Genomic DNA, 24,157 nt, shown 5'->3' with positions numbered 1-24,157 from the left:
AGTATGGTTTAATTTAATGACAAAATGTCAGGTGTTTTCCACTAATCAGTGTTGCTGTCTTTTAATGTGACATTTATAACATGCAGGGCTCTTTCTTCCTCCTATTTCACAGCCAGTAACTCCATCAACACTGGGAAATACTTTCATATGGTTAGCTGTACATGAAGATGGAATTAGCATTTTGGAATACAATTCCATGGTAAGAATAAATCTCAAAACTTTTTGATGTAGGTAATGCTATATTTAGCATTCAGGTTGGCTACATTCCATTCAATTGTAAGGCCTGTCATAAAAAGGTAGGTAAAAAACAAAAGGGGAAAATTATCATCATGATTCTATTAGAATTCTTGAAATGGCAGTTTGCACAGTATATTACATTAGGAGAACATTTTCTGTGTATGAGACAAATTATATTTCGGTATCACTAAGGGAGAAATTTTAATTGCATAGATCAGAAAATTCAGCATCATTGAGTTTTCTACAAAATGGTTCTTGTAATATCTCTAATTCTTCACTTTGCACATATGCAAATTATTATAATAGGACTTTCCCACAATCAAAGACAATAACATTAATCATTTGAAAGATCGGGTGCCCTTCCAGAGATATGAAATTTAAATTCTTTTTCTTGCTTTTTCTTTGCTAGCTAAATTATTTAACTTAATTTTATGATCAAATGAATAAACATTTTTAAAAATACAGATGCTGACTGGTATAGTTAAAGGCTATCCCCTCTTGAGATCTTAATCTAAACTTGACTTTCAGATAAAGTATTTTTAATGCATCTTATTTCTTTAATGTCTGAGAAGAAATGGAAATTACATTAGTGTAGAACAAAAATTCTAACAATGAATTTGCCAGAATTGTTTGCTGGTTCTAGGTATAGTAGGATCTGTAGTCACTGGGAGCTTCAAAGAGGTTGGACTCCCGTGCAATTATATGGTGATTCTGTCTTCAGTTGCCCTGTTGAGGTGTGTTTTAGAAGGCATTTATATCTTCTGAATAGCTTCTGACTCATGAATGAATACCTTGAGTACAAATTACATTTCTTACTTAATTAGACCCTATTGGGCCGTTTCAAAGAATATTAAAACCTTATTAAATATATTTGTTACACAGATCTTATTTTATTTTTCTTCCCCCAGGGGAGGGTGGTTGAAAAGGTGAAGGGGAGAAAAAATAAATGCTTGTTAATTCTAAAAAATAAAGTTTAATTTTAAGAAAATTGATGCCCTCTGGTAAATAAACACTGAACCAAACAAATATTGAACCACATTTTCTCAGAATGTATTTATTGTCTTTGCACCTTTGAGCAGTGCAGAAATGAAGGTCACAAAGTTTACATTTAGCATATTGCTATTCCAGAGTCCCAAATGGCATCTACTCTCCAGAAAAATGTCCTTTGCCATCAAATATTCACTGTCCAAATGATAGGAGAGACAAAGTAGAATGCCAAGGCAAGTCAGAACAAGAACTTAGATGTTCTATGAGATCTGAAAATCTTTCCCTTTGTTTTTATCTTATGAATTTAATCGTGTGTTTGTGGAATTATTTCAGAAACAAATTAATGCTCAAATGAAAACTGGAAATTGGTTAAAATGTATTCATCTATTTTAGAATCTACTATCCTTTTGGTTTCTCACTTCTTTGGGGGCATAAAACATAACTTGGCTTTCTTCTATTTTAAGAGGTTGATAGTGACATATGTGTACAAAAGCCTAATGACCTTCGGAGGTTATCAAGATGACTTTATGGTGGTTATTAACAGTACACATTCCAAGGATAAGCCAACAGATAAATTCCTTTTTACCATGGCAAAGCCTAAGGTAAGTGAGAACATTTCTGCCAACTTTGGGAGCATTATATTTATTGTTTTTTAGGTAAACACTGAATGAATGAATGAATGAATGAATGAATGAATGAAAGAAAGAAAAACCAAGTTAAGTATTTCCTGTGTGTTAGGTACTTTGCTAAATGTTGAGGATAAAAGTACAAAAAGCAGAACAGTCTCTGCCCTCAAGGTGCTCGCATTTTTCACAGGGGAAGACAACAGCATAATAGCAATGGCTAGGAAGGTTCTCTTTTGGTTAGGAAAAGCCACAGGGATAGTGATTGCAGTTACAGGATAATCGGTTGGCTAATCTTTATCAGGAATGGTGATGTTTATTTAATGGCTGTTCTCAGAGCTAAGTGAAATCACAGGATAAAGATGGACTGCCTGGGAGCACATTAGTCACTAATCAGGAGCCCGGAGCCCCAGGGTAAGAACTGGAACACAGAAACACAGAGACATGAGGATGGGTAGTAGAAAAAATGATTCCTATTTTGAGTTTGCAGTTCTTAGCCATATTGGATGATTTGGAAAAGGAAAAAAAAGGTGAAATACAAGAGATCAGGACAGCTAGGTGGCACAGTGAATAGAGAATCAGGCCTGGAGCCAGGAGGTCTTGTATTTATATCTGGCTTCAGACACTGACCAGCTGAATGACCCTGGGCAAGTCATTTGACCCCAATTGCCTAGCCTGTACCACTATTCTGCTTTGGAACTGATACTTGGTGTTGATTCTAAGGCAGAAGGCATGAGTTAAAAAAAAAAAGCAAGACAACAGATCATACAATTAGGACAATTGTGCTTTACTCTTCCCATGAACTTCCATGAAGTCTTAGGATAAAGATAAGGACTGGAAATGTGATTTCATTGATACAAGGAACAACCAGGTACAGAAACTCCCTATAGCAGTGCAGGTCAGAACCTTTTCTACACCTTAAAAACTTAAAAACTTAAAACTTAAAAAAATAAAATAAAATAAAAAAGAAGAAAATCTTTGAGGTAAGTCTCTTTTCTAAAGCAAATTGATTCAAATTGATCAGAATAAGTCATTCCACAACTGAACAATGATCAAAGGATATGAATAGGCAGTTTTCAGAGGAAAAAATCCAAGCTATCAAAGGCCATATGAGAAAATGCTATCAATCTCGAATAATTAGAGAAATGTAAATTAAAACAACTCTGAAGTTCCACCTCAGGCCCACAAAATTGATTTTAAAAAAGGAAAATGACAAATGCTGGAGGGAGTGTGGTGAAGAGATGCATTAATGCATTGTCAGTGGAACCATGTATTGGCCAAGCCACTGTGGAAAACAATTTGGAACTGTGACTCCAAAGACTTTTCAACTGTGCATATACCTTTTGATCAAGCAATTCCACAACTAGGACTCTACCATAGAGAGATCAAAGAAAGAAGAGAAAGACACATGTCTACAAAAATATTTATAGCACCTCTTTGTTGTGGAAAAGAATTGGAAATTGGAGTGTCCGACAATGAGAGAATAACTGAGCAGGCTATTATATATGAATATTAGAGGAAACATTATGCTATAAGAAATGATGGAGAGGTAGGTAGGTAGTTTAGTGAAGAAAGAGGCAGGACTACAGCTAGGAGGTCCTGGGATCAAATCTAGATTTAGATACTTCTTACTTATATTACCCTGGGCAAGTCACTTAACCCCAGTTGCCTCACCATTACCACTCTTCTGTCTTAAAACCAATATTTAGTATGGACTTTAAAATGGAACATAAGAGTTTTTTTTGAAAAATGAAATGATAATGGAGATTTTTTCAGAGAATCCTGAGATTTCTATGATCTGATACAAATGGAATGAGCAAAACTAGGAGAACAATTTATACAATAACATAAATACAAAAACTTTGAAAGACTTGGGGACTCAGATTAAACACAGTGACTAATCATAATTCTAGAAAATTCATGATGAAGCCTGCTACCCATGTGGTTGAGGTTAAAGAGTGTAGAATGAGAACTTTTTTTTTTAACATGGCCAGTGTGGGAATTTGTTTTGCTTATCTATATGTGTTTGTAATAAGGCTTTGTTTTTATTTTTCTTGCTTTCTCAATGACCATGATAGGGGTGGGCACGAAGGAAGGAGGTAGGTGGAAGAAAGAGAAAATAAATATTGAAAAGAAAAGAAATTTAAAAAGGGGTGGGGAATAAAGTGTCTATAACAGTGACTTGCCCATTGTCATAAACCCAACATGTGTCAGAACTGTCTTCCTGGCTTCAGGGCCAGCTCTCTCTCTCCTCTGCTAGGCTGCCTCATATACCTGGTGAATATTTGTTCAGTTGTTGTATATCCAAGGAACAAAGGGAACCAGTGGAATAAGCGTATATCTAAGTGGAGTTAGCTCAGACAGGATTCTTGTCCCTTTGGAAATGACAAGAATGAGACATTTGTGTTTTTCTTTTTTCTAGATTCTTGAAATAACTCTTTTGGTTGCCAGCTATATAAACAATTTCCATCAACAAAAAGCAGCTCTTCACCACCTCTCAGCTCCTGCACTACTGTCTGCTCGAAAAGGAGGGGCCAAAAACAAGGACATGGGGAGCCAGCCACTTCTGTTAAACAGCAGACCCACTAAAGGCCCAACTTTACTGTGAAATCAGAAGCTGGTGACACCATATAGAAATTGAATGTATAAGAACGTTACTGGAGGAGCACAATACGTACATCAACATTTCAAAACTGAAAAGACACGAAAGATTGCTACTCCTTTTTTACATGACTATTTAAAATATAAATGAAGAGTCAGTTATATTAGGACAAAATAAAAACTGTTTACAAACACCAGACTGGTTTAATCATCCAATTAGGGCTTGAAGAGCCCTCCAAAGGTCAAATTGTCTAGCCTTCTGCCAGTATTTAATTGAGTATTTGTTGTATTTGTGAAAATATTGAGAAACAGGTTCCATAACCTCTCTTCATAATCTGGTCCAGTGTTTACCTATCTTTGATACTCAGAAGTTATAAAGTAAGTAAAAATCGAAGGCCTTTTAATGAAAGTATAATTGAAAATAAATAGAATATAAAGTTCCAGGAAGCAATTGCAGTTTGGTAAATTTTTCATATGGTACAGTGGATCTCTGCTAGATTTGTGTATGATAAAACTAGAAGCCTCCTATGGTACTTAAAAAGTATATTCCTTCACATCTCCATTTCAATGAGATAAAATTCTACTGCCTAGAAATTCTAAATAATGAAAGTGACTCCTGTCTTGCCATAACCTTTTATACTCTATGAATTTGCTGGAAAATCGACACCTTTCTTCTCTTTGCTTCTTTGTGCTTCTCACTAACCTTAGATAAATAGAATAGTATTTGGGGATTTGTATTCCTTTTTTTCCCATATATAGCATAGCACTTTACCTGATGGAATGCAATGTCCATGTGTGTTCTGAGTTTTTATTTTCTTAAAGTTTTGTAGCTTTCTGAATTGTAAAAATAGAATACACTATACTTGACCATTGCATTCTTAACATAGGATTATAATTCACAAATGACTCCTCAAAGCCTTAAAACCATGTCCTTTTGTTATTAATTTTTAGAAGCTCTAATTGCATAAGTGACTTGAACACAAATAATAGTGGTAATTTTCCAAGAAGGAATATTTGCAAAAATGACGTACTTCTTTTTATTTTTTAACCCTTTACCTTCTGTGTTAGACTCAATACTAAGTATTGATTCCAAGGCAGGAGAGTGGTAGGGGTTAGCAATGCTGGTTAAGTGACTTGCCCAGGGATAGCTATGAATTATCTGAGGTCAGATTCAAACCCAGGATCTCCCATCTCTAGGCCTGGCTCTTTCACTGAGCTACCTAGCTGTACTCCATGATGTACTTTTAATAACTTCCATTTATAAACCTTCGATAACTACCCATTGTGAAACCAAAAGCTGTACTTACTGAAGACTAAACAAATCTGAGTTAATCCATTCAGATATTCCCTTTAATGCTAAAGACTGAAACCCCTTCATCTGTTCTTGTCCATCCTTTAGGGCAGTGGTGGCAAACCTATGGCACAGGTACCATAGATGGCATATTCTCTGTGGGCATGCAGCCATCCCCACCCACCCAGAGCTGGTTATTAGAAAGGCAGAGGGACTCAGGTGGGGCTGCTCTGTTTCCCCTCTCCACTGTGCCTGAAGACATTTTTTCACATCACCCACCCCACTCTTCCCAGCAGCCCAATGGGAGTACTTTATCCCTTCCCTGTGTGGGGGGAGGGGAAGAGGAATGGCACTCCATCTCTAAATGGTTTGCCATCCCTGCTCTAGGGCTTTTGTTAATGACCTGTAAATCTTTCACTGAGATTCTTCCTCTTGATCTCTTGATACTTAATGGGTACCACATTTCATGGAGTCAGTGGGCTATCTATTTACGCATTTTTAAAGATGATTTATTTTTTTTAACTGTCAAAGTTTTGCTATCAAAGAAGGAAAAGTGGTTTTGAGAAGCTAAATTACTGGGCTAGGTCAGTGGGCAATGCTGTACAGACTTCATGTCAAAATAGAATGTGTAACATAAATTCCTTCTATAAATTGGAATTTGAGTGCTGGAATTAGGCGAGGGGAATGAAATATAAGCATTTTAATACTAATCATTATTTAGTTACTACTCACAACTTTAAATTATGTGGAGAATATTTGTATTTATTCTTTTGGACATATATTTATCAATTTTCACGAGGTATTTTTGTATGAATTAAAAGCAAATTCCAAAATGTTAGGTGTTAAGGTAAGGAGTAGAAAGTGTGGTGGAGTGAAAAGGATTCTGGGTTGGAAATCAGATCACCTGCTTTTAAATCCCACTTATTCTATTTAGCTGCTTATGTGACCTTGACTATGGCAGCACCTTTATGGGCTTCAGTGCACTCATCTGTAAAATGAGGGGTATGGGCCAAATGAGCTTCTAGTTCTAAATCTATGTGATTGTCCCTAAATTTAATAATTTACTAGTGTTGCCCTTTGCCTTGTTTTATTTTTCTGCCCCTTTCTCTTTCTAGCCATGCACTGACTTTTCCACAAGTAACTTGCAGGTAACAAAACTTTCTATAAAAACTTAAGAATGTTTGCTGATTTTAGAACATTCCCCATCTACATACAGAAAGTGTGTAGAAGTGTAAAAAGTGTGTGACTATAATTATATTGCTTCTTTAATACTTGTTCATAGCACAGTGTACCTGTCATGCAGTAACCATATTATTAATGCTTCTAGGTTGGTTGATTGTTAAGGGGTGCCCTCTACCAATGTCTGCTACAACCCTTCCATGCCTTAATAGATGACTTACACATTTCTGTGGACAAAAAAAGTTAATATCTGATAATCCACCCCCTAAAAGTGAGGGAGCTCTTCCACATATCTAGAATGTCCTTCCCAGAAGGCAGTATTTGTTGCCAGGCTTACACTTGAAGTTTCTCTGCCTTCTTGGACCTGTTAGAATTTTTAGTCTTTTGGCATAGCCTTCAAGCACTTGGGCATCACTTTCATGCCAGTATGAGCATCAGAGAAAACTGTGAATAGAGAAGAATGATAATATGCTACTTTGATAATGGCTCAAAGGAAAGCCCTTTCTCCTGCCTCCCCACTCCTTCCTCCCCCAAAACAAAGCATCCTTTAGAAACAAATTTCCACTAAAAAGTTCCTTAGCTATAACAACTAATTAGTTAAGCAAATTTGTCTATAAGAATAGACTTCTTTGCCTCTGAGTGAGACTTTGGTTCAAGTCCCACTACTGTCATATCCTGACTTGTATCATTCTGGGGAAGTCATTTGACCTTTCAATGGCTGGAGCACTTTCTCAAACAATTTACTGAGCAACAATTGCTGATGGAATTTCCTTGCTGGGATTTCCCTATGCCAAGGAAATCATAGGACCAGTTTAAAAAGAAGAAACTGGCCATTTTATGGTGCAATTGAAATAACCCCTTTCTAAAGCCAAATGAAGGCTCCTATTTACCAGAACATTATTTAATTATTGGATAATAAGCCAAAGGCTTTGGCAGGGCTATCCACATAAAAGCACCATTCATGGCGATACTTCACTCTCCAAATAAGCTTTTAAGTTTATGGTAAAATTGTGATTTCTTAACTTAGTCTATAATATCCTATAATTGGCATTTATTTTTGATAATTTAAATATATATATTGTGACAGAAAGAAATTAACTTTTCATAACTACTGATGTTGAAAAATTGATTTTATTTTCTGAAGAAATGACAACTTTTACACAGGTTTTTTAAAAATCCAAAGCTTATTGTTGTGATCAGTTACCAGAGAACAATGTTATATGTTAATTTCATATTTGAATTGTGATGTCTCCTATCATTTTCTTGCCTTTCAATCATAATAAATGATTTATAAATCCATTTTGAGCATAATCTTTTGAATACAGTTTTAGACTTCAAGAGATATGTAATTTTTCCATTGTCAAAACTGAGGTGGTCTGCTGCTGAAAGTGGTAGTTAATCCTCCTTGTCTTGCATTCATGTCTACAGCTGTGTTTTAATTTCCTACATGTACAGCTGTGCTTCACTCCAATGGTCTCTATTTTTCTTCCATTTTCTTCCACAAACCTCAGTGGTTGGCTTGCTTACTTTCTCTATCATCTTCAGCCTTATTAATAACCTTTATTCCCAATAGAGATTTCTCACTACTCTAGTCCATGCTCCTTTTTCTTTTTCTCTAAATTCAGCAAAGCAAACAAAACACTTTTCTCTTTTTAATATGGTTATTAGACTCCAGTGTTGTCAAGATGGCTACAAGGATTGGATCAAAATAAGCTTTGAGGAAGAGAAAAATAAGTGTCATACTGAGTATAATGGAAAGAATATGGTGGGTATGAATGGCTATAATATATAGCAAATAAGGAACTTCAAAGAATAACAATAAAGATGTCTTCAAGGAAATATATAATCAAATAGCTTTACTTGTTAAGGGAATGTTAGGTAGATCATTCCCCCATTTTAGATGATTGTGCCAATGTGCTTGATATACAGGTCTTCTCTAAGTATTTGATGGATGCATTTATACATCAACTGATTTTCTAACTACATTCCAACCAAACTGGATTACCTGCACTCTGATTCACCAGGTCTTACCTGTATCTGTCATGCTCATGTACCCTAAGGAGGGCTGTATGAAGTGTTCAGGAAGGACTAACACCTTTGCTATGAAGGCTTGCTGAGTGAAGTGGGTTGGGGGAGAGAAAAGAACAAGCTTTTATTAAACATCTACTATGTGCCACATACTATGCTAAGTACTTCATAAATATTATTTCCTTTTATCCTTTCAACAACTCTGGGAGGTGGATGCTATTATTGTCCTCACTTTACAGTAGAGGAAACTGAGGTAGACAAAGGTTAAGTGACTTGTCTCCAGGTCACCCAACTAGTAAGTGTCTAAGCCTGGATTTGAGTTCAGATCTTCCTAACACCGGGCCAAGCAATCTATCCACATAGATGAAGAGGTGAGTAAGCAGACAAAAACACATATACTATTATTTTTAAAATTATTTTTGATTGAAGATTTCCAAAAATTCAACCTAGAAGAAAAGAGTAATTCTACTACAACTATAAGCAGCTATTCAAAAGAAAAAAAAATTTCCATAAAGACTAAAGGAATACCTAGAAGAAGTGAAGCAATCGATTAAAAAAATAATAATAAAAGCACTGGGGGAAAGAATTGGAAGGAGAAAAAAATAGATTCGAAAAAGAAATCAACAATTTCACAAGGTATCAAGGAATATTAAAATTAAAAGTTTTGAAAAATAGAAGAAAATTAAATTATTCAACTGACCTACAAAATAGTTTAAGGCACAATAATTTATGAAACATGAAAGTTCCTGAAAACTATGATCAAAATTAGCTTAGGACACTATTTCAAGAAAACACAAATGAAAGCTTTCCAGACCTACTAGATCCAGAAGTCAAAGTGAAGATAGAAGGAATCCAACAATCACTTTTGGAAAAAAACAAAAATTGAAAGTCCCAGGAATGTCATAGCCAAAATCCAGAGCTTCCAAGTCAAAGAAAAAGTACCATAAGCAGCTGAAAGTCATTCAAATACCAAATGACCCTGGTTAGAATCACAAAAGATTTGGTGGCTTCCACTATAATGAGAGGAGCTCTAATGGAATAGAGCACTTTTAAGCATTCTTTATGAAAAGACCACATATGAGTAGGAACTTTGAAATACAAATACAAGAGTAATAAGAATCCTTTTCAACCAATATGGAGAATCCTAGGAAGTAATAACCTGACAAGAGAGTGAGGTGTGCATAACTTGGAGAATAATTTATATAAGAACAGCAATATAGTAAAGAAAAATAATTTTGAAAGACACAATCTCTAATCAACACAAAAGTGGGATTCTAAGTCAGAAAACATACGCATGCCTCCAAGAATGCAAAACTCAATAATTCAAGGATGAATGAATTTTTTTAAAGCATTTAGATAAGTATCTACTATTTGCAAAGCACTGTAGATACAAAGGGAAGGAACATTCTGCAATGTATAGAGAGCTGTATCTAGAATCAGGGAGATCTTAGTCTGACCTCAGACACTTAATAGCTATGTGACATCGAGCATGTCACAACCACTTTTTGCCTCCATTTTCTTATCTTTAAAATGGGAATAATAATAGCATCTAACTTCTAGAGTTGTTGTGAGAATCAAATGAGATAATCTTAAAGAGTTTTTAGCATGATGCTTGACACATCATGTTACCTATTATTATTTTGCTGTTGTTTCAGGTGCCAGTCCATTGTCCATAGAATGTAGTAACAAGGCAGATGGCAATCTGGTTTCTTGTTCAGTCATTTTCAGCCATATCTAACTGTTTGTGACAGTCATTTCTGGGTTACAACTAAATAAGGGTTGCTTCCCTGGACAATGCTGCCGGAGTCAGACTGAAGTACGGAAGATAGTCTTCTGGTGGTGTTGGTGTTGACTAGGACAATTAACTCCTCCATTGGAACTGCTCCCTTGGATAATGACCAGGAATATGTTTTTTTTTTGGGGGGGGAGAATAGTTATGGAAACTGATAGCTTGGTAAATGTTGCACTTCCCCAGATCTCTTGGGTGTAGGATTCTAGGCTGTTTCCACTGAAGTCTGAGAGAGTTATGTTGAGATAATAATAATGATATGACCCTCCTTGGACATGCTGCCTCCTATATCTTTCATAGGGTGTTGTGCTATATGACCTAGACTAGATTTCCTGCCTTGGTGGTGATGGCACCCTCTACAGATATAAGGAAATAAAAAGAAATGGTAGGGGGCAGCTAGGTGGCTCAGGGCCTTGAGAGCCAGACCTAGAGATGAGAAGTCCTGGGTTCAAATCTGGCCTCAGACACTTCCTAGGTGTGTGTGACCTTGGGCAAGTCACTTAATCCCCATTGCCTAGCCCTTACCACTCCTCTGCCCTAGAACCAATACACAGTATTGATTCTAAGACAGAAGGTAAGGGTTTAAAAAAAAAAGGGTAGTTTTAAGGGGATGGGTAGTTAGATAATGAGTTCCTGGGAATATATTAACTTTGAGGGAGAGTTCCAACAAGGGATATGGTTTTGGAGCTCAAGAAAGAGGTTAGGGAGAGATATAGATGTGGAGTTATTGAAACCATGGAAGTCACCAGGGCAGAAGATGCAAAAAAAAAAGGGTCCAGGATATCCACTCAGTCAACTAACTATGATACAACAAAGGAGACAAGGGCAGAGTACCTTTTTTAAGATAGCAATGTCAGAAAAAACTGAGAAGAGTTTCCAGAAAGATGATAATCTGATCCATTGTGTCAAAAGCTGCAGAGAAGTCAAGAAGTAGCTTAGAAAGGACCATTGGATTTAGCAATGAATAGATCATTGATAACTTTGAAAAGAGCAGCCCAAGGAGAGGGGATTCAGACGTGAGTAGAAGAGAAATGTTCAAGGAGACAAATCTAACAGATCTGGGAGCTCTAGGAAAATTTGAGGAAGGTGTAATTTGCTGAATGGGACCACCAAACCCACTCAGCATCAATCTCAGTTTATCATACTGGATGCCTGATAATAGCCCCATTTCCATGCTATAGGGATTTGACCTCTGGTGTCCAGTGTTAGGAACCTGACCTGGGTGAGAATGTTTTGTTATTCCTATACTCAATCAGTCTCAGTTTGTGATATCAGAAGCTTGATAATGACCTGTTTACCTGTAACACAAGGGTTATTTGAGGATAGGGTCAGGGACCTGACTTTGATGGTACTGGTATAGAGTTAGGGTCTTGACTTGAGGATTTCAGAAGGATTTCAGGAGGATTTCCAGAGGGCTAATCTTTTCTCTGCAACTTCAAGAGTCTTAGGGCTCAGAGCAGCAACTTGCCCAGTCAGTCTACACGATGGGTCAGAAGAGAGCCTTGAACTCAAGTCTTCCTGTGGTTGAGTACAAGCTGCCTCTGATCGTAACTAGTAATATCTTAGAGACTATCGTTTTTAGTGCCCCTAATTTGTAACTCTTCGCCGAGTCCTTCCTGCCCTCCACCTCCCAACCCATTACTCCCCAGCCCAGTCTCTGGAGCTAGAAAGTCTGGTCAGCTGAGGACGGTCAGGAGAAGCCCGAGAACTACATTTCCCATAATGCCACTCTTCTCCCGCTGCCTGCTTTGGCGGCGTCGGTGCCGTGGTAACCAGGAAGTCCGTTCCTTCCAGGTCCTTTGGCCGGATTCTGGGCTTCGATCGGCTGCTCAGCTGAGGCCACGATGCCCAGGTATCTCCGTTAGACTCTGCCAAGGGGTTGGGGGATGGGAGGTCCTAATGTTGAAGGGATGGGAAGGGTGGGGTAGTGGAAGAGGCCCCTTAAGGAACTCACATGAGTCCCACCTAGACTTAAAGATCATCCCAGGAGGAGCCTGAGGAACCGGACTAATGCACTGTGCTTGTTCGTATCAGCTTGCTAGAAGGAGGGGTTCTCCTCACCAGTGTACTACCTTCCTCCTCTGTACCCTAATTATCCCAAAGAAGTGAGAATCCCGCACTTGAAAAGAAAAACAAAAAACAAAAAACGAAGGAAAAAAACAGTAAATGCCACAGACCACACTGAATCTGCCCAGGTTGTTCTCAGTGGAAATACTAACCAGTTTTGCCAAAATCCACTCTGAGGGTGTCCCCAGCCTGATGCTTTCCCGGCCAGAAAATGTGTGATTACATTAATTTCGTAAATCTATTGTACAAACCTCTAGTTGTCTTTCTGGATTACAGTCAAATCACATAATTTTAAAGCTAAAAGAGACTTTTAAAAGACTTTTGGGTCTCACTCAGTACCCTTTTGCACTCTTTAAAATTTTAATAATTAACAGGGCCTCAGCGCATCGTAGCTGTGTGACATTGGGCAAATCACTTAACCCTGATTGCCTATCTCATGCCTTTTTTCTGCCTTAGAATTCATTTTAAGGATACTTCCTAGCTGTGTGACCTTGGAAAAATCACTTTAACCCCCTTTGTCTAGCCTTTACACTCTTCTGGCTTGGAACCAGTACACTGTATTGATTCTAAGATGGAAGGTAAGGTGTTTGTTTGTTTGTTTTTTATCATTATTAAAGGTAAGGATTTAAAATTTTTATTGATGAAAGACTTATGAAGGGGAATGCTATCCACCTCAAGAGAAAGAACTGTTGGAGTCGTCTTTCACATCAATGCATTTTTAGTTTTATTTTGGGGTTTTGCTTATGTATGTTAAGAGTATGCTCTTACAAACAATGACCAAATATAGAGATATTTTGTATGACAATAAAAATAAAATTTTAAAAATTATTGAAGTCCCCTCCAAAAAGCTTTTTTTTGTTTTAAAAATGAAGGTTGTCTATAACTGTTTATTAAAAATTAAACCATCTTTGATTCATCATGAAAATAACTTTGGCCTCCCAGACCTCTTTTAAAAAGGGTCTTTTAGGGAATCCACAGTCCTGGGACCACACTTTGAACATTGCTAGTCCAGACCAAGTTCCTCACTTTCCAGATGAAGAAATTTAGTCTCAGAAAAGCAAAGTGATTTGTCCAAAGTCACTGACATGCTAAGTAGCATTCAAGCTATAGCACTGTAGATTAATGATTGATAAATGGATGGAGAGACAGAGCATCTGTTAAGTACTTATTTTCTATGCACTAGTGTACTAAGCAGTGGTGATATAAATATAAGTGAACAAAATAATCCTTGCACTCAAGGAGTTAACATTCAAATGAGAACACAACAGGTAAAGAAAGAACACAACAGGTAAAGAAGAGCTTGTAAAGCAAGGGAGGAGGTGAAGGCAACTTTCCACTATTCTTCTCCATTCCTTTTATTCTTGTTAACTACCTTTTGTCTTTGTGACCCTGAGCCAAATCCACATTCTTTAAACCTGTCTTTAATAACGGAATACAAAAATATATATTGTACTTTTAACAGACCAAAGGATATCCTTGCTTTCTTCTCAGACTTGGCATTCCATCTCCTCCCTACTTTATCTGGGCTCCTCATGCCTGGAATGTCCTCCCTCCTCAAGTCTACCTCTTTGAATCTTTAGCCTTCTATGAGGATCAACGTATATGCCATCTCCTTTGGAAAGCCCTTCTTTATCCCCTCTAGTTATTTGTACTTTTCTTCTTCAAATTATGACATATATACTTACCTACTGACATTTTGTATCCCTCAAGTAGACAGTAAGTTCTTCTAGTGGCTGGTTTTTGTTTTTTTTTGTATTTCCAGGATCTAGTCCAGTGTTACACAGTAGCACTAAAACTCCTTACACACACAATAGGTCCTTAATAAATACTTGTTAGTTTAGATTGTATATACTGTAAGGGTCTGTTGTAGTTCAGATAATAGAAAGAGCATTTGCTTTCTCAGTTATTGTGTCTGCTTTTTATGGATTTTCTGTCCTATTGTCTTAACTTATTGATCATCAGAATACTAACTGTGAAATAAATACTTTAAAAGATTTATTTTTCCTGACATTTATTTTTCTCATACACATAGTGATACACTCTGGGAAATTGCAAAAGCTGAAGTGGAAAAGAGAGAAATTTCTGAAAATGGTGGAGATGGAGCAGAAGTTTGTGAAAAATCAGTATTCTTCATTGGCAGTAAAAATGGGGTAATATGTATAGCCTCTCATTGTACTTTCAATCATTGTTTATATGAATATCTATTTAAATTCTTTACCTGTTAGAAATTTGATCATGAAAACTTCCTATGTAATTTGTTGACTAAAATGATTTTATTTAAAGATTACTTCCACAATTGAAATCATTACCTAAATAATACTTTGTTGTATCTGTAATGTCATTGTTCTGGGTACTCCCTATACTACTGTAGTTTGATGTCCATCCAGGCCTTCCCAGACATACTAGAGAGGGGCAGTTAAGTTAGGTGGGTTCAAATCTGGCCTTAGAAATTCATAGCTGTGTGATCCTACATGTAACCCAGTTATCTTTCCTTTACTGCTGTTCTGCCTTAGAACTAACACTTAGTTTTGAGTCCAAGGCAGAAAGTTAAAAGAAAAAAAATCTTCTGGAGACCTTCAGTTCTTTTCACATTAAACAGTACAGGTACACCCTTTGGGCTTTCCATCTGTTGTCATTCATGCTAGCTACATGGCTGACCCACTTCTTTCTCCGGTTATACACTTCAGGGATGGCATCTTTCACACCATTTTTTGCCAGAAGTCTTTGGTAATATATAATTCTATCTATTTATGTCAACTAAACCTTACTCATTTTTCTCTTTTTTTTTACATTTTCTTTTTTATCTTATTTTTTCTCAATTACATGTAAACCAAAAACTTTTACATTCATTTAAGTTTTTTGAGTTCCAAATTTCCTCCTTTCCTCCTTTGGAAGGCAAGGAATTTGATATAGGTTATATGTATACAGTCATACAAAATATTTCCATATTAGCCATATTGCAAAAGAAAAGCAGACTAAACAAACAAGAATAATAATAAATAAAGTAAAAAAGTATAGATAGCATTTTGCATCATGTCCTTCAGAATTGTCTTGGATCATTGTATTACTGAAAATAGCTTAGTCTTTCACAGTTAATCATCATATAATATTGCTGTTACTGTGTAAAGTGTTCTGGTTCTGCTCATTTCACTTGGTATCAGTTCATATAAATCTTCCCAGGTTTTCCTGAAATCATTCTGGCTAACATTTCTTCTGGCACAATAGTATTATAACCATACAACTTGTTTAGCCATGCCTCAATTGACAAATTGACCTTTTTTTTAATCCCTAGTTTTGATTAGACCCATTGAACTGATTCATCGGTCCCTATATAGTCAGTCACCCTTTGCTATATCGCAGTTCACTTACCACGGTATCGCAGGTTTTAAAAAAAATATATAATTCTGAATCATGGTGTTACACTTACTGTGACACACTATTGGCTTATGGGATGAAAGGCAACCAACCTGTTTTGTATCCTAGGTGCTGATTGGCTCAGTGACTGTAGGTTAATGAGTGTGGAAAAGGTTTATAGGAGAGTGGGAAGGGTTTATAAAGCCTTAAATATATATATATATATATATAATAAATATAATGTGGCTACTTCACAGATTTTCACCTATCGTGGAACATCACTCCTGCGATAGGTGGGAGATCACTGTATCTTAAAAAGTAAGTAAAAGAGCACTGGTTATCACTTATTTGTTAGCAAGCTAAGCTCAGACTTAACTAGGAGGAAGGCAGTGGAAATTGTGTGGTACATTCAATGATCCTAAGAAGTTTCCTGATAAACATTCCAGGATTTGGCCCAGGGCCCAGATGGTTTGTAGCAGGGTTGGAGCCGAGCCTTTTCTTCCTCTGGAGCTACTTATCTAGAAGTTCACTGCATAGATCAAGGGAGTCCCTTAGAGAGTCTGGTGAAGCCTGTGGTCCTTTTCTTAGAATAATGTTGCAAATGCATAAAAAAAGCAAAAAAATAAAACAGAATTACATAGGATTTCAAAGGAAACCAATTATATTGAAATACAATTATTAAAGAACAGCTTGGTGGTTCAGTGGATAGTGTGCTAGGCCAGAAGTCAGGACGACTCATCTTCCTGAACTCAAATCTGGTCTCAGACACTAGCAGTGTGACCCTGGGCAAGTCACTTAACCTTGTTTGCCTCCGTTTTTTTCATCTGTAAAATGAGCCAGAGAAAGAAATAACAAACCACTCTGGGTCTTTGCCAAAAAACAACAACAACAACAACAACTGTACTCATAAAGAGATATGACTGGAATGGCTTAATAATAATAGTTACTATATCCATATATTAATGTATATATACATATATATATTAGGGTTTCCTCTTTCCCATCCCTCCCCCTTCTCTACAGTCATGCTGGGAATCAGAGAATTTCACAGTCTCCCAAAACACAAAATTCCTGGTGACCCCAAAGAGCAGCTGAGAATCTTAGTATATAGGACAAGATGTTCCAGTTGGAAAACATTTGATTTTAGAACTTTAAATTGATGCCTCTAGGCTTGAATGTCTCTTAAATACTGTCTAAAGAATTTTCAAATTCCTGTCTCCAGCCTCAGCTCTTCTTCCAAGCACTAGACCTCTGTCTCTGGCATAACTGTACCCTTTGTGCCACTAATGCCTCAAACTAAACTTGTCGTCCTACCCTCAAAACCTGTGGTTCTTCCTCCTTTTCTTACTAGTGTAATATACCATCCTTTTAGGCCTGAAACCTTAGAACTCTTTTTCATCCCTTCTGCCTCATCTTCCAAATCTAAACAGTCCCATATCTATAATTTCTACCTCTGAAACCTTTTTTCTAGCCCTGTCCCTAACTACTTCCTTTCTCACACTTCTCTGTAGCCAAACTGTAATATTAATATATATATTTATATACATATATATATATATGTATATATATATATATGTAGCCTTTCCCTGTATATGTCCTTTTTACCTCCCCCTGGAGTGCCCCAACCCTCTCATAGCCTCCCATTGAAATCCTAACCCCATTTTTTCAGGCATATGTTGGGAGCAAATGTTGAGGGGATGAGATGTCAGTCTCTCCTGTCAGCAGCCTCTGAGAGAGGTTTCCAGTTTACCTTCCTCAACGGAGGTATGTGGCAGGCCCTGTCTGGCCTTGCCACAGAAAGGAACTAGACTCAAGCTTTGAGGTCAGTACCCAATTACCTAAACACCCCTTCCTATTATTGAAAATAGGCCAAACCCAAATCTGACGTATAACTAAAGGATTTATTGGAAGGATAGGGTAATGGGTTGAGGGGAAGAGGGTGAAAGGTTGCCCTGTCAAGTTATTCACATATCAGCCAGATCAAGAGGCAGATGCCAGTGCCCACAAACACTTCTACCCCTTTCCCAAATGACTGCTCTTTTTTTATGATCTAAATCACTAGTCTATCTAAAGGATTAAACTTGAAACAGTTCAGGGAAGGCAAGGAGAGATCAGGAGGAACCAGGAGGGCCAGGCTCTGGTTTTTGAGAGTCCTAGCCAGCATCTCCTCAGGGACTTGTGATCTTTGTAGCAGGTGGAGGAAAACAGTAGAAGTATTTCTTTGAAAGAAACAGCTTCAGGATTAAAGGCAGGAAGTCAGGGTCTTCTTCCATGGCTTCAGGGGTCCCTTCAGCCACTCAGAAACTGAACCTTTCAGCTTTCAGTTGTGAGACAGAAGACCCAGCACTCTTCAGAATGCCCCCCAGCCAATGGGTTTCTCCCATAATCCCTTGCTGTTCAAACTGTCACTCCAGCCCATCAGTTAACTGTAGGATTCCAATAGCCTTCCTTGCGAATCCCAACACATAGTTGAAATATGCTACCTTCTCTGAGAATCTTTTACCAAGTCCCTCCTCTCCAAGAAATTTCTTTCTTCTCAATGCTTCTGTATCATTTTAGCTGTACTTTTTTGGGGTAACTTACTGCATTTTGTCCTATGTCCTAGTTATTTGTGTGTGTTTACCTACAAAATAATAAATTCTTTGAGGATGAGGACTTACATTGTGTTATATCCTTAAATCTCCTAAAAGTACTTAGAATAGTATTTTGCACATAGTAAGAACTCAATAAATATTTAATGAAAGAAATCAAATATAATTTAACTGTCTGCTAGGATGTAGAAATAGGATACAGAACACTTTTTCTAATGATATTTTATGAATTTGGATTTTATTTGAACTATAAGGCTACAAATTCTTTATTCAAACTCAGTGTGTTTATCTAAGTCTGATAAATACCTCCTGGAAAATGAGAGTACTATGCATATGGTAACATTGTACACAGCACAATCTTTCATGAACTATAAATGATTTGGACAGTATTTCAAAGGTTTGAAAATTTGGATTTCACCCTTTACTCAACAATCAAGTGTTAAGAATTTTAAAATTAATATCAATTTAGAAACAATTTAGTAGAAGTTTTGGATATGTTCAACTGACAGTCTCCAAGACAATGATTAAGTTATTTTTCTGAGAATTTTTTCTTTTTCTTTTTTTTTAAACCCTTACCTTCCATCTTGGAGTGGTTAGGGGATAAGGAGTGGGGGTTAAGTGACTTGCTCAGGGTCACACAGCTAGGAAGTGTCTGAGGCCAGATTTGAACCCAGGACTTTCCATCTCTGGGCCTGACTCTCAATTCACTGAGCCACCTAATTGTCCCCTTCCTGAGGATTTCTTATAAAGCAGTTATATAAGATACCTCTCTCATACTCAAGAATAAGGATTGTAATTGACTATTAGGCCATATAGAATTAAATAACTAATTCTTCTCTTCCTCTCTAGCTACATTTTTGAGCAAAGAGTGCTATATCATGTTTTTAAACTATAATTTAATTTAAAATCTTTAATGGTAGGAAGGCCAGATATATTTAAGTGGACATTGAACCTCTACTTGAAGACCTTCAATGATGAAGAGAACAATCCTAAGGCAGCTCATCCCCTTTTGGACATCACAAGATGTTTGAAAGTTTTTCCTTACTTTAAAACAAAACCTATGTCTCTGCAACTTCTGTCTACTCAAAGCTGTTAGGTCTGCCTTCTGGTGTTCCAACTGAAAAATCTAGTGCCTCCATTCTGGGATATTTCTTCAGATATTTAGATATGATTTGGCCCATGCTTCTACAATATTGAGATCTTATTGAATCTCAATGGGGGGTGGGATAAAGAGAGGGAGAGAGAGACAGAGACAGAGATAGAGAGAGAGAGAGAGACATTTTATTAAGAGCTTTTATATTAAGCTTTTACTACTAGGCCACTGTGCTAAGAGCTTAAAAGCATGTCTACGTTCAGGAGGCTTACATTTTAACAGGAGTAGACAACACAAAAAGATGAACTGGTGGAGACTGTATCGTGATGGCATGACCAAAGATATCTGAGGTGTGCTTTGGAGGCCTAAAACCCAGAAAATTAAGGCCAAAGTTGGTCTGTCAAAGCCTAGGGAGCTCTTAGGGAAGGAGTCAAATTTCCCAGTGGGAAAGAGGTAAAGTTTAGCCCAAGAGGAGGCATAGGGTTGGAGTACAATTTATCACTCCTGCAATAATTCTTTTTTTTTTTTTAGCGTTCACATTATTCTTTTTTTTAAATAATTTTTTATTTGATCATTTCCAAGCATTATTCATTAGAGATAAAGATCATTTTCTTTTCCTCCCCCACCCCCATAGCCGACGCGTGATTCCACTGGGTTTCACATGTGTTCTTGATTCGAACCCATTTCCATGTTGTTGGTATTTGCACTAGAGTGTTCATTTAGAGTCTCTCCTCAGACATTTCCCCTCGGCCCCTGTAGTCAAGCAGTTGCTTTTCATCGGTGTTTTTACTCCCACAGTTTATCCTCTGCTTGTGGATAGTGTTTTTTTAGATCCCTGCAAGTTGTTCTGGGACATTGCATTGACCCTAATGGAAAAGTCCATTACCTTCGATTGTACCACAGTGTATTAGTCTCTGTGTACAATGTTTTCCTGGTTCTGGTCCTTTTGCTCTGCATCACTTCCTGGAGGTTGTTCCAGTCTCCATGGAATTCCTCCACTTTATTATTCCTTTTAGCACAATAGTATTCCATCATCAACATATACCACAATTGTTCAGCCATTCCCCAATTGAAGGGCATCCCCTCATTTTCCAATTTTTGGCCACCACAAAGAGTGCAGCTATGAATATTCTTGTACAAGTCCTGCAATAATTCTTATATTATTGTTATACACTTTTATATTCACCCTCAATTATTTGTCCTCTCATATATATGTGTATATATATGTATATCTTTTAATTGTTTTAAAATTCTGAACTCAAGCACCAAATAATGTGAGCTTTCTGAATACATAGTAAAAGAGAAGAAGTAAGTTTCAGTCCTTCAAATCAGTGTGCAAGTTTGCATTATATGTACATTGGTCTTTTAAACAGCTCCTCTTTTTCTTTCACAACTATTTTTTTTTTTACTTATATATTCCGAATTTCATCTTTTGGTTTCCCATCGCTCCAGGTCTGACTTCCCCTAAAAAGGATTAGCAAACTGGATTTGACCTATCCTTTTTGCCGAATCTTTAAAACCTGCTCTCCTCAAATCTAAGGTAGATGTCAGACTATGTCTGGCTTTTCTTTGCTCTTTTTATGACAGTGGTCACTTGTCCTTAAAGTCTCTATCATTACTTCTTAAGCAACTAGTGTGGGCTGAATCAAGTTAAGAATAGCAGGCTTCCCCCTATCATTTGAAGTATGAATTGATCTTAAAGCAAACCATTAATTTATCAGTGGCAGACAGAGCTGAAATGTCCAGAGAATTGAAATCCCCTATTTTCATGCTTCAAGGCTCAGCATGGAGGAAATTATTTTTTAGGTGGGAAGATAGCCGTAGAGAAGATGAATGAATCCTGAGAACAAAGATGTCTAGACTAATACCAGATTGAGCGTGAGTGAGAAAGAGGAAGAAGCTGATAACAGAGGAGGAGAGGGAAACAGGAAGACTCAAAGCCCTAGACTTATCCTACCATAACAGTGGAATGATATATCAGGGAGAGTAATGGATACGAGGTCAAGAGAAGTATAGCAGCATACCTTGACCTATAAAGTTTATTAGAAAGGGTAGACAATCAGTTTAAATCTCATCATTCCTATAAGTAACTTGACCACGTGGTCCTTAGCCTGCAAGTCTCCCTCCTTCCCTCTTACCTGCCTGCTCTGTTCTTCTTCCTTCTCTCTTCTCTTCTTGCTTCTCTCCCTTCACAAGCCCAAAGCCTTGACTTTTATTGATGTATAGCACATAGAGGGACGCAAACCTGGCACAACTGTGTTATATCAGGAATGTTTGATGGATCAGGCGAAGCTACTCAGGAGGGAGAGGGAATGAACTTCCTTGACACAGCCTTTAGGACCTTCATTTCTTGGAATCTCAGGTTATTCATCTTTAAAATGGGAACTATAATATCTGTAGTGCCTCCCTGAGAGGAGTTTTGTAAGGTTTAAATGCTATAATGCATATAAAGTCATTTGCATGTAAAGTGTTATATAATGCATTATTATTAAAAATTATATTATTGCTTGTAGTACAGTTAGATTGAGAACTTGTTGAATGGCCACAGGCTAAGAGGAATCAGCAGTAGGTCGATGTCAGTTTAGAAAAGGTCTCTAATGGTATCCTAGGGAGCTCTGGTTGGTCTCATGCTGTTTAATATTTTTTTTGACTTGGATAAAGGCATAGATGACATGTTTGTCAAATTTGTAGCTGACACAAAACTGGAAGTAATAGCTAACACAATGGATGACTGAGCTGGGATTTGGAGAGATCTTGACAAGCTTCAATACTGGACCAAGTCAAATAAGCTGAAATTGAATGGGTATAAAACTAAAATCTTCCACTTGGATTTTTAAAAATAACCCTCAGAGGCCTAAAGCTGGGAGGTCTTAGGTTCAAATTTGGCATCACACTTCCTAGCTACGTGACCCTGGGCAAGTCCTTTAACCATAATTGCCTAGTCCTTACTGCTCTTCTGCCTTGGAACCAGTATTTACTATTGATTGGAAGCCAAAAGGTAAGGATTTAAACAAACACCAAAGAATAAACCTCACAAGTATAAAACTGGTGGAAACATAGTTAGACAGCAGTTCTTCTGAAAAAGATGTGAGGATTTTATTGAACTAAAAGATTAATATGAGGCAGCAATTTGGTATGACAGCCAAGAAAGTTAATTTGAGAGTCACAGCTTCCAGGAAGAATGAGGTGATGATCCTGTACTGCTAGCTGCCCTGGGCACACCATATTTTAGAATGTTGTGTGTAGGGATGGGTTCTGCATTTTAGGAAGGACCTTGAAAAGTGGGAGACTATGTAGATGAGGGCAACCAGAAAGATGAAGGGCCTCAATACCATGCCCATAACATCAGTTGAAAGTAGGAATTCTTCCCTGAAATCAGCTTTTCCAAATTATAGGATACATGTCAGATTAAGTTTAGCTTTCTTCTCTTTTCTATCACAAGCTCTTTTTTTTAAACCCTTACCTTCTGTCTTAGCCTCACTTCTATGATAGAAGAGTGACAAAGGCTAGGCAATGAAAATTAAGTGACTTTCTCAGCATTATATAACTACATTGTGTTTGAGGCAAGATTTGAACCTAGGTCTGGCTCTCTATCCACTGAACCATCTAGCTGTTCCTCTATCACAAACTTTTTTTTTAAGTCCTTACTTTCTATTCTGGTAACTCCATGGTGATACTGTTTCCCAAACTCCTCACTCTTTGTTTTTGTCTAAATGACCTATAATTCTGCTTCCTGTATCCCTGTTTCTAACTCCAATCCTTTCGTGCTTCCCTACTTTAATTCCTGGATTTTCTCATGTGAGTGTGTCTTCTAAATACAGGGCATTCCACACCTCCCTTTTAACCATAATGCTTCTTTCAAAAATAATTATCACTTCTGGAGCCACTCATGGATTTCATATCATCAAGTCAGTAATAACAATGTGAAATGGCACAGAGCTAGGCATGGCTCCCTAGGCACTACACTAGAGACTTTCTTCTGATTCTTCTTTCCAGCATTTGGTTTTCTGTCAACTTCTGGCCATTGCAACTACTGTTTGTCCTACTTTGTAGCCATTCTCCAAGCCCCTAACTCAGTTGATGCACATAGTTTTTCCCTCACCTTTCTCTTTCAGTAGAAAGGCCATTTAATCAAATTTGCAAGATACCAAATAAATAGATTCCTCAAACTCAAACTTTTAACTAAGACAATTTCATAGCACAACTATACTTCAGAAATTTTCATCTATCATCAGGGTATAGGATCAATGAGAAGGTAAGAAACTAAAAGTAGGAAAATTAATGAAGCCATCTCAATAATCCAAACAAGCTATCAAG

General features: G+C 37.2%; 2 protein-coding genes across 8 annotated transcripts in view; both read left to right on the top strand.

Moving 5' to 3' along the window:
- PLEKHH2 (pleckstrin homology, MyTH4 and FERM domain containing H2) overlaps nt 1-8,217 on the top strand; it is a 129,346-nt gene extending 121,129 nt beyond the window's left edge. For both annotated transcript variants that reach the window (XM_056822875.1, XM_056822826.1), the window contains 3 exons: nt 113-199; nt 1,689-1,826; nt 4,270-8,217. In XM_056822875.1, coding sequence (XP_056678853.1) covers nt 113-199; nt 1,689-1,826; nt 4,270-4,455 — 411 coding nt within the window. In that variant the 3' untranslated portion in view covers nt 4,456-8,217. The remainder of the gene's footprint in view (nt 1-112; nt 200-1,688; nt 1,827-4,269) is intronic.
- Nucleotides 8,218-12,476: 4,259 nt separating this feature from the next.
- The window catches only part of DYNC2LI1 (dynein cytoplasmic 2 light intermediate chain 1), a 107,726-nt gene continuing 96,045 nt past the window's right edge, over nt 12,477-24,157 (top strand). For 3 of the 6 annotated variants that reach the window (XR_008917410.1, XM_056822714.1, XM_007476884.3), the window contains exons 1-2: nt 12,506-12,587; nt 14,835-14,952. Coding sequence is in view for 4 of the 6 variants with exons in the window: in XM_056822714.1 (XP_056678692.1) it covers nt 12,580-12,587; nt 14,835-14,952 (126 nt within the window). In the remaining 2 variants the exon portion in view is untranslated. Of the gene's footprint in view, nt 12,588-14,832; nt 14,953-16,413; nt 16,475-24,157 lie in introns of those variants that run through there. The other 3 variants (XM_056822449.1, XM_007476883.3, XM_056822503.1) reach the window with 2 other exon arrangements.

Source organism: Monodelphis domestica, chromosome 1 (assembly GCF_027887165.1).
Source record: "Monodelphis domestica isolate mMonDom1 chromosome 1, mMonDom1.pri, whole genome shotgun sequence".
NCBI classification, from domain to species: domain Eukaryota; kingdom Metazoa; phylum Chordata; class Mammalia; order Didelphimorphia; family Didelphidae; genus Monodelphis; species Monodelphis domestica.
Note: the sequence above shows the minus strand (reverse complement) of the source record. Positions and strands in the feature narration are given on the sequence as shown.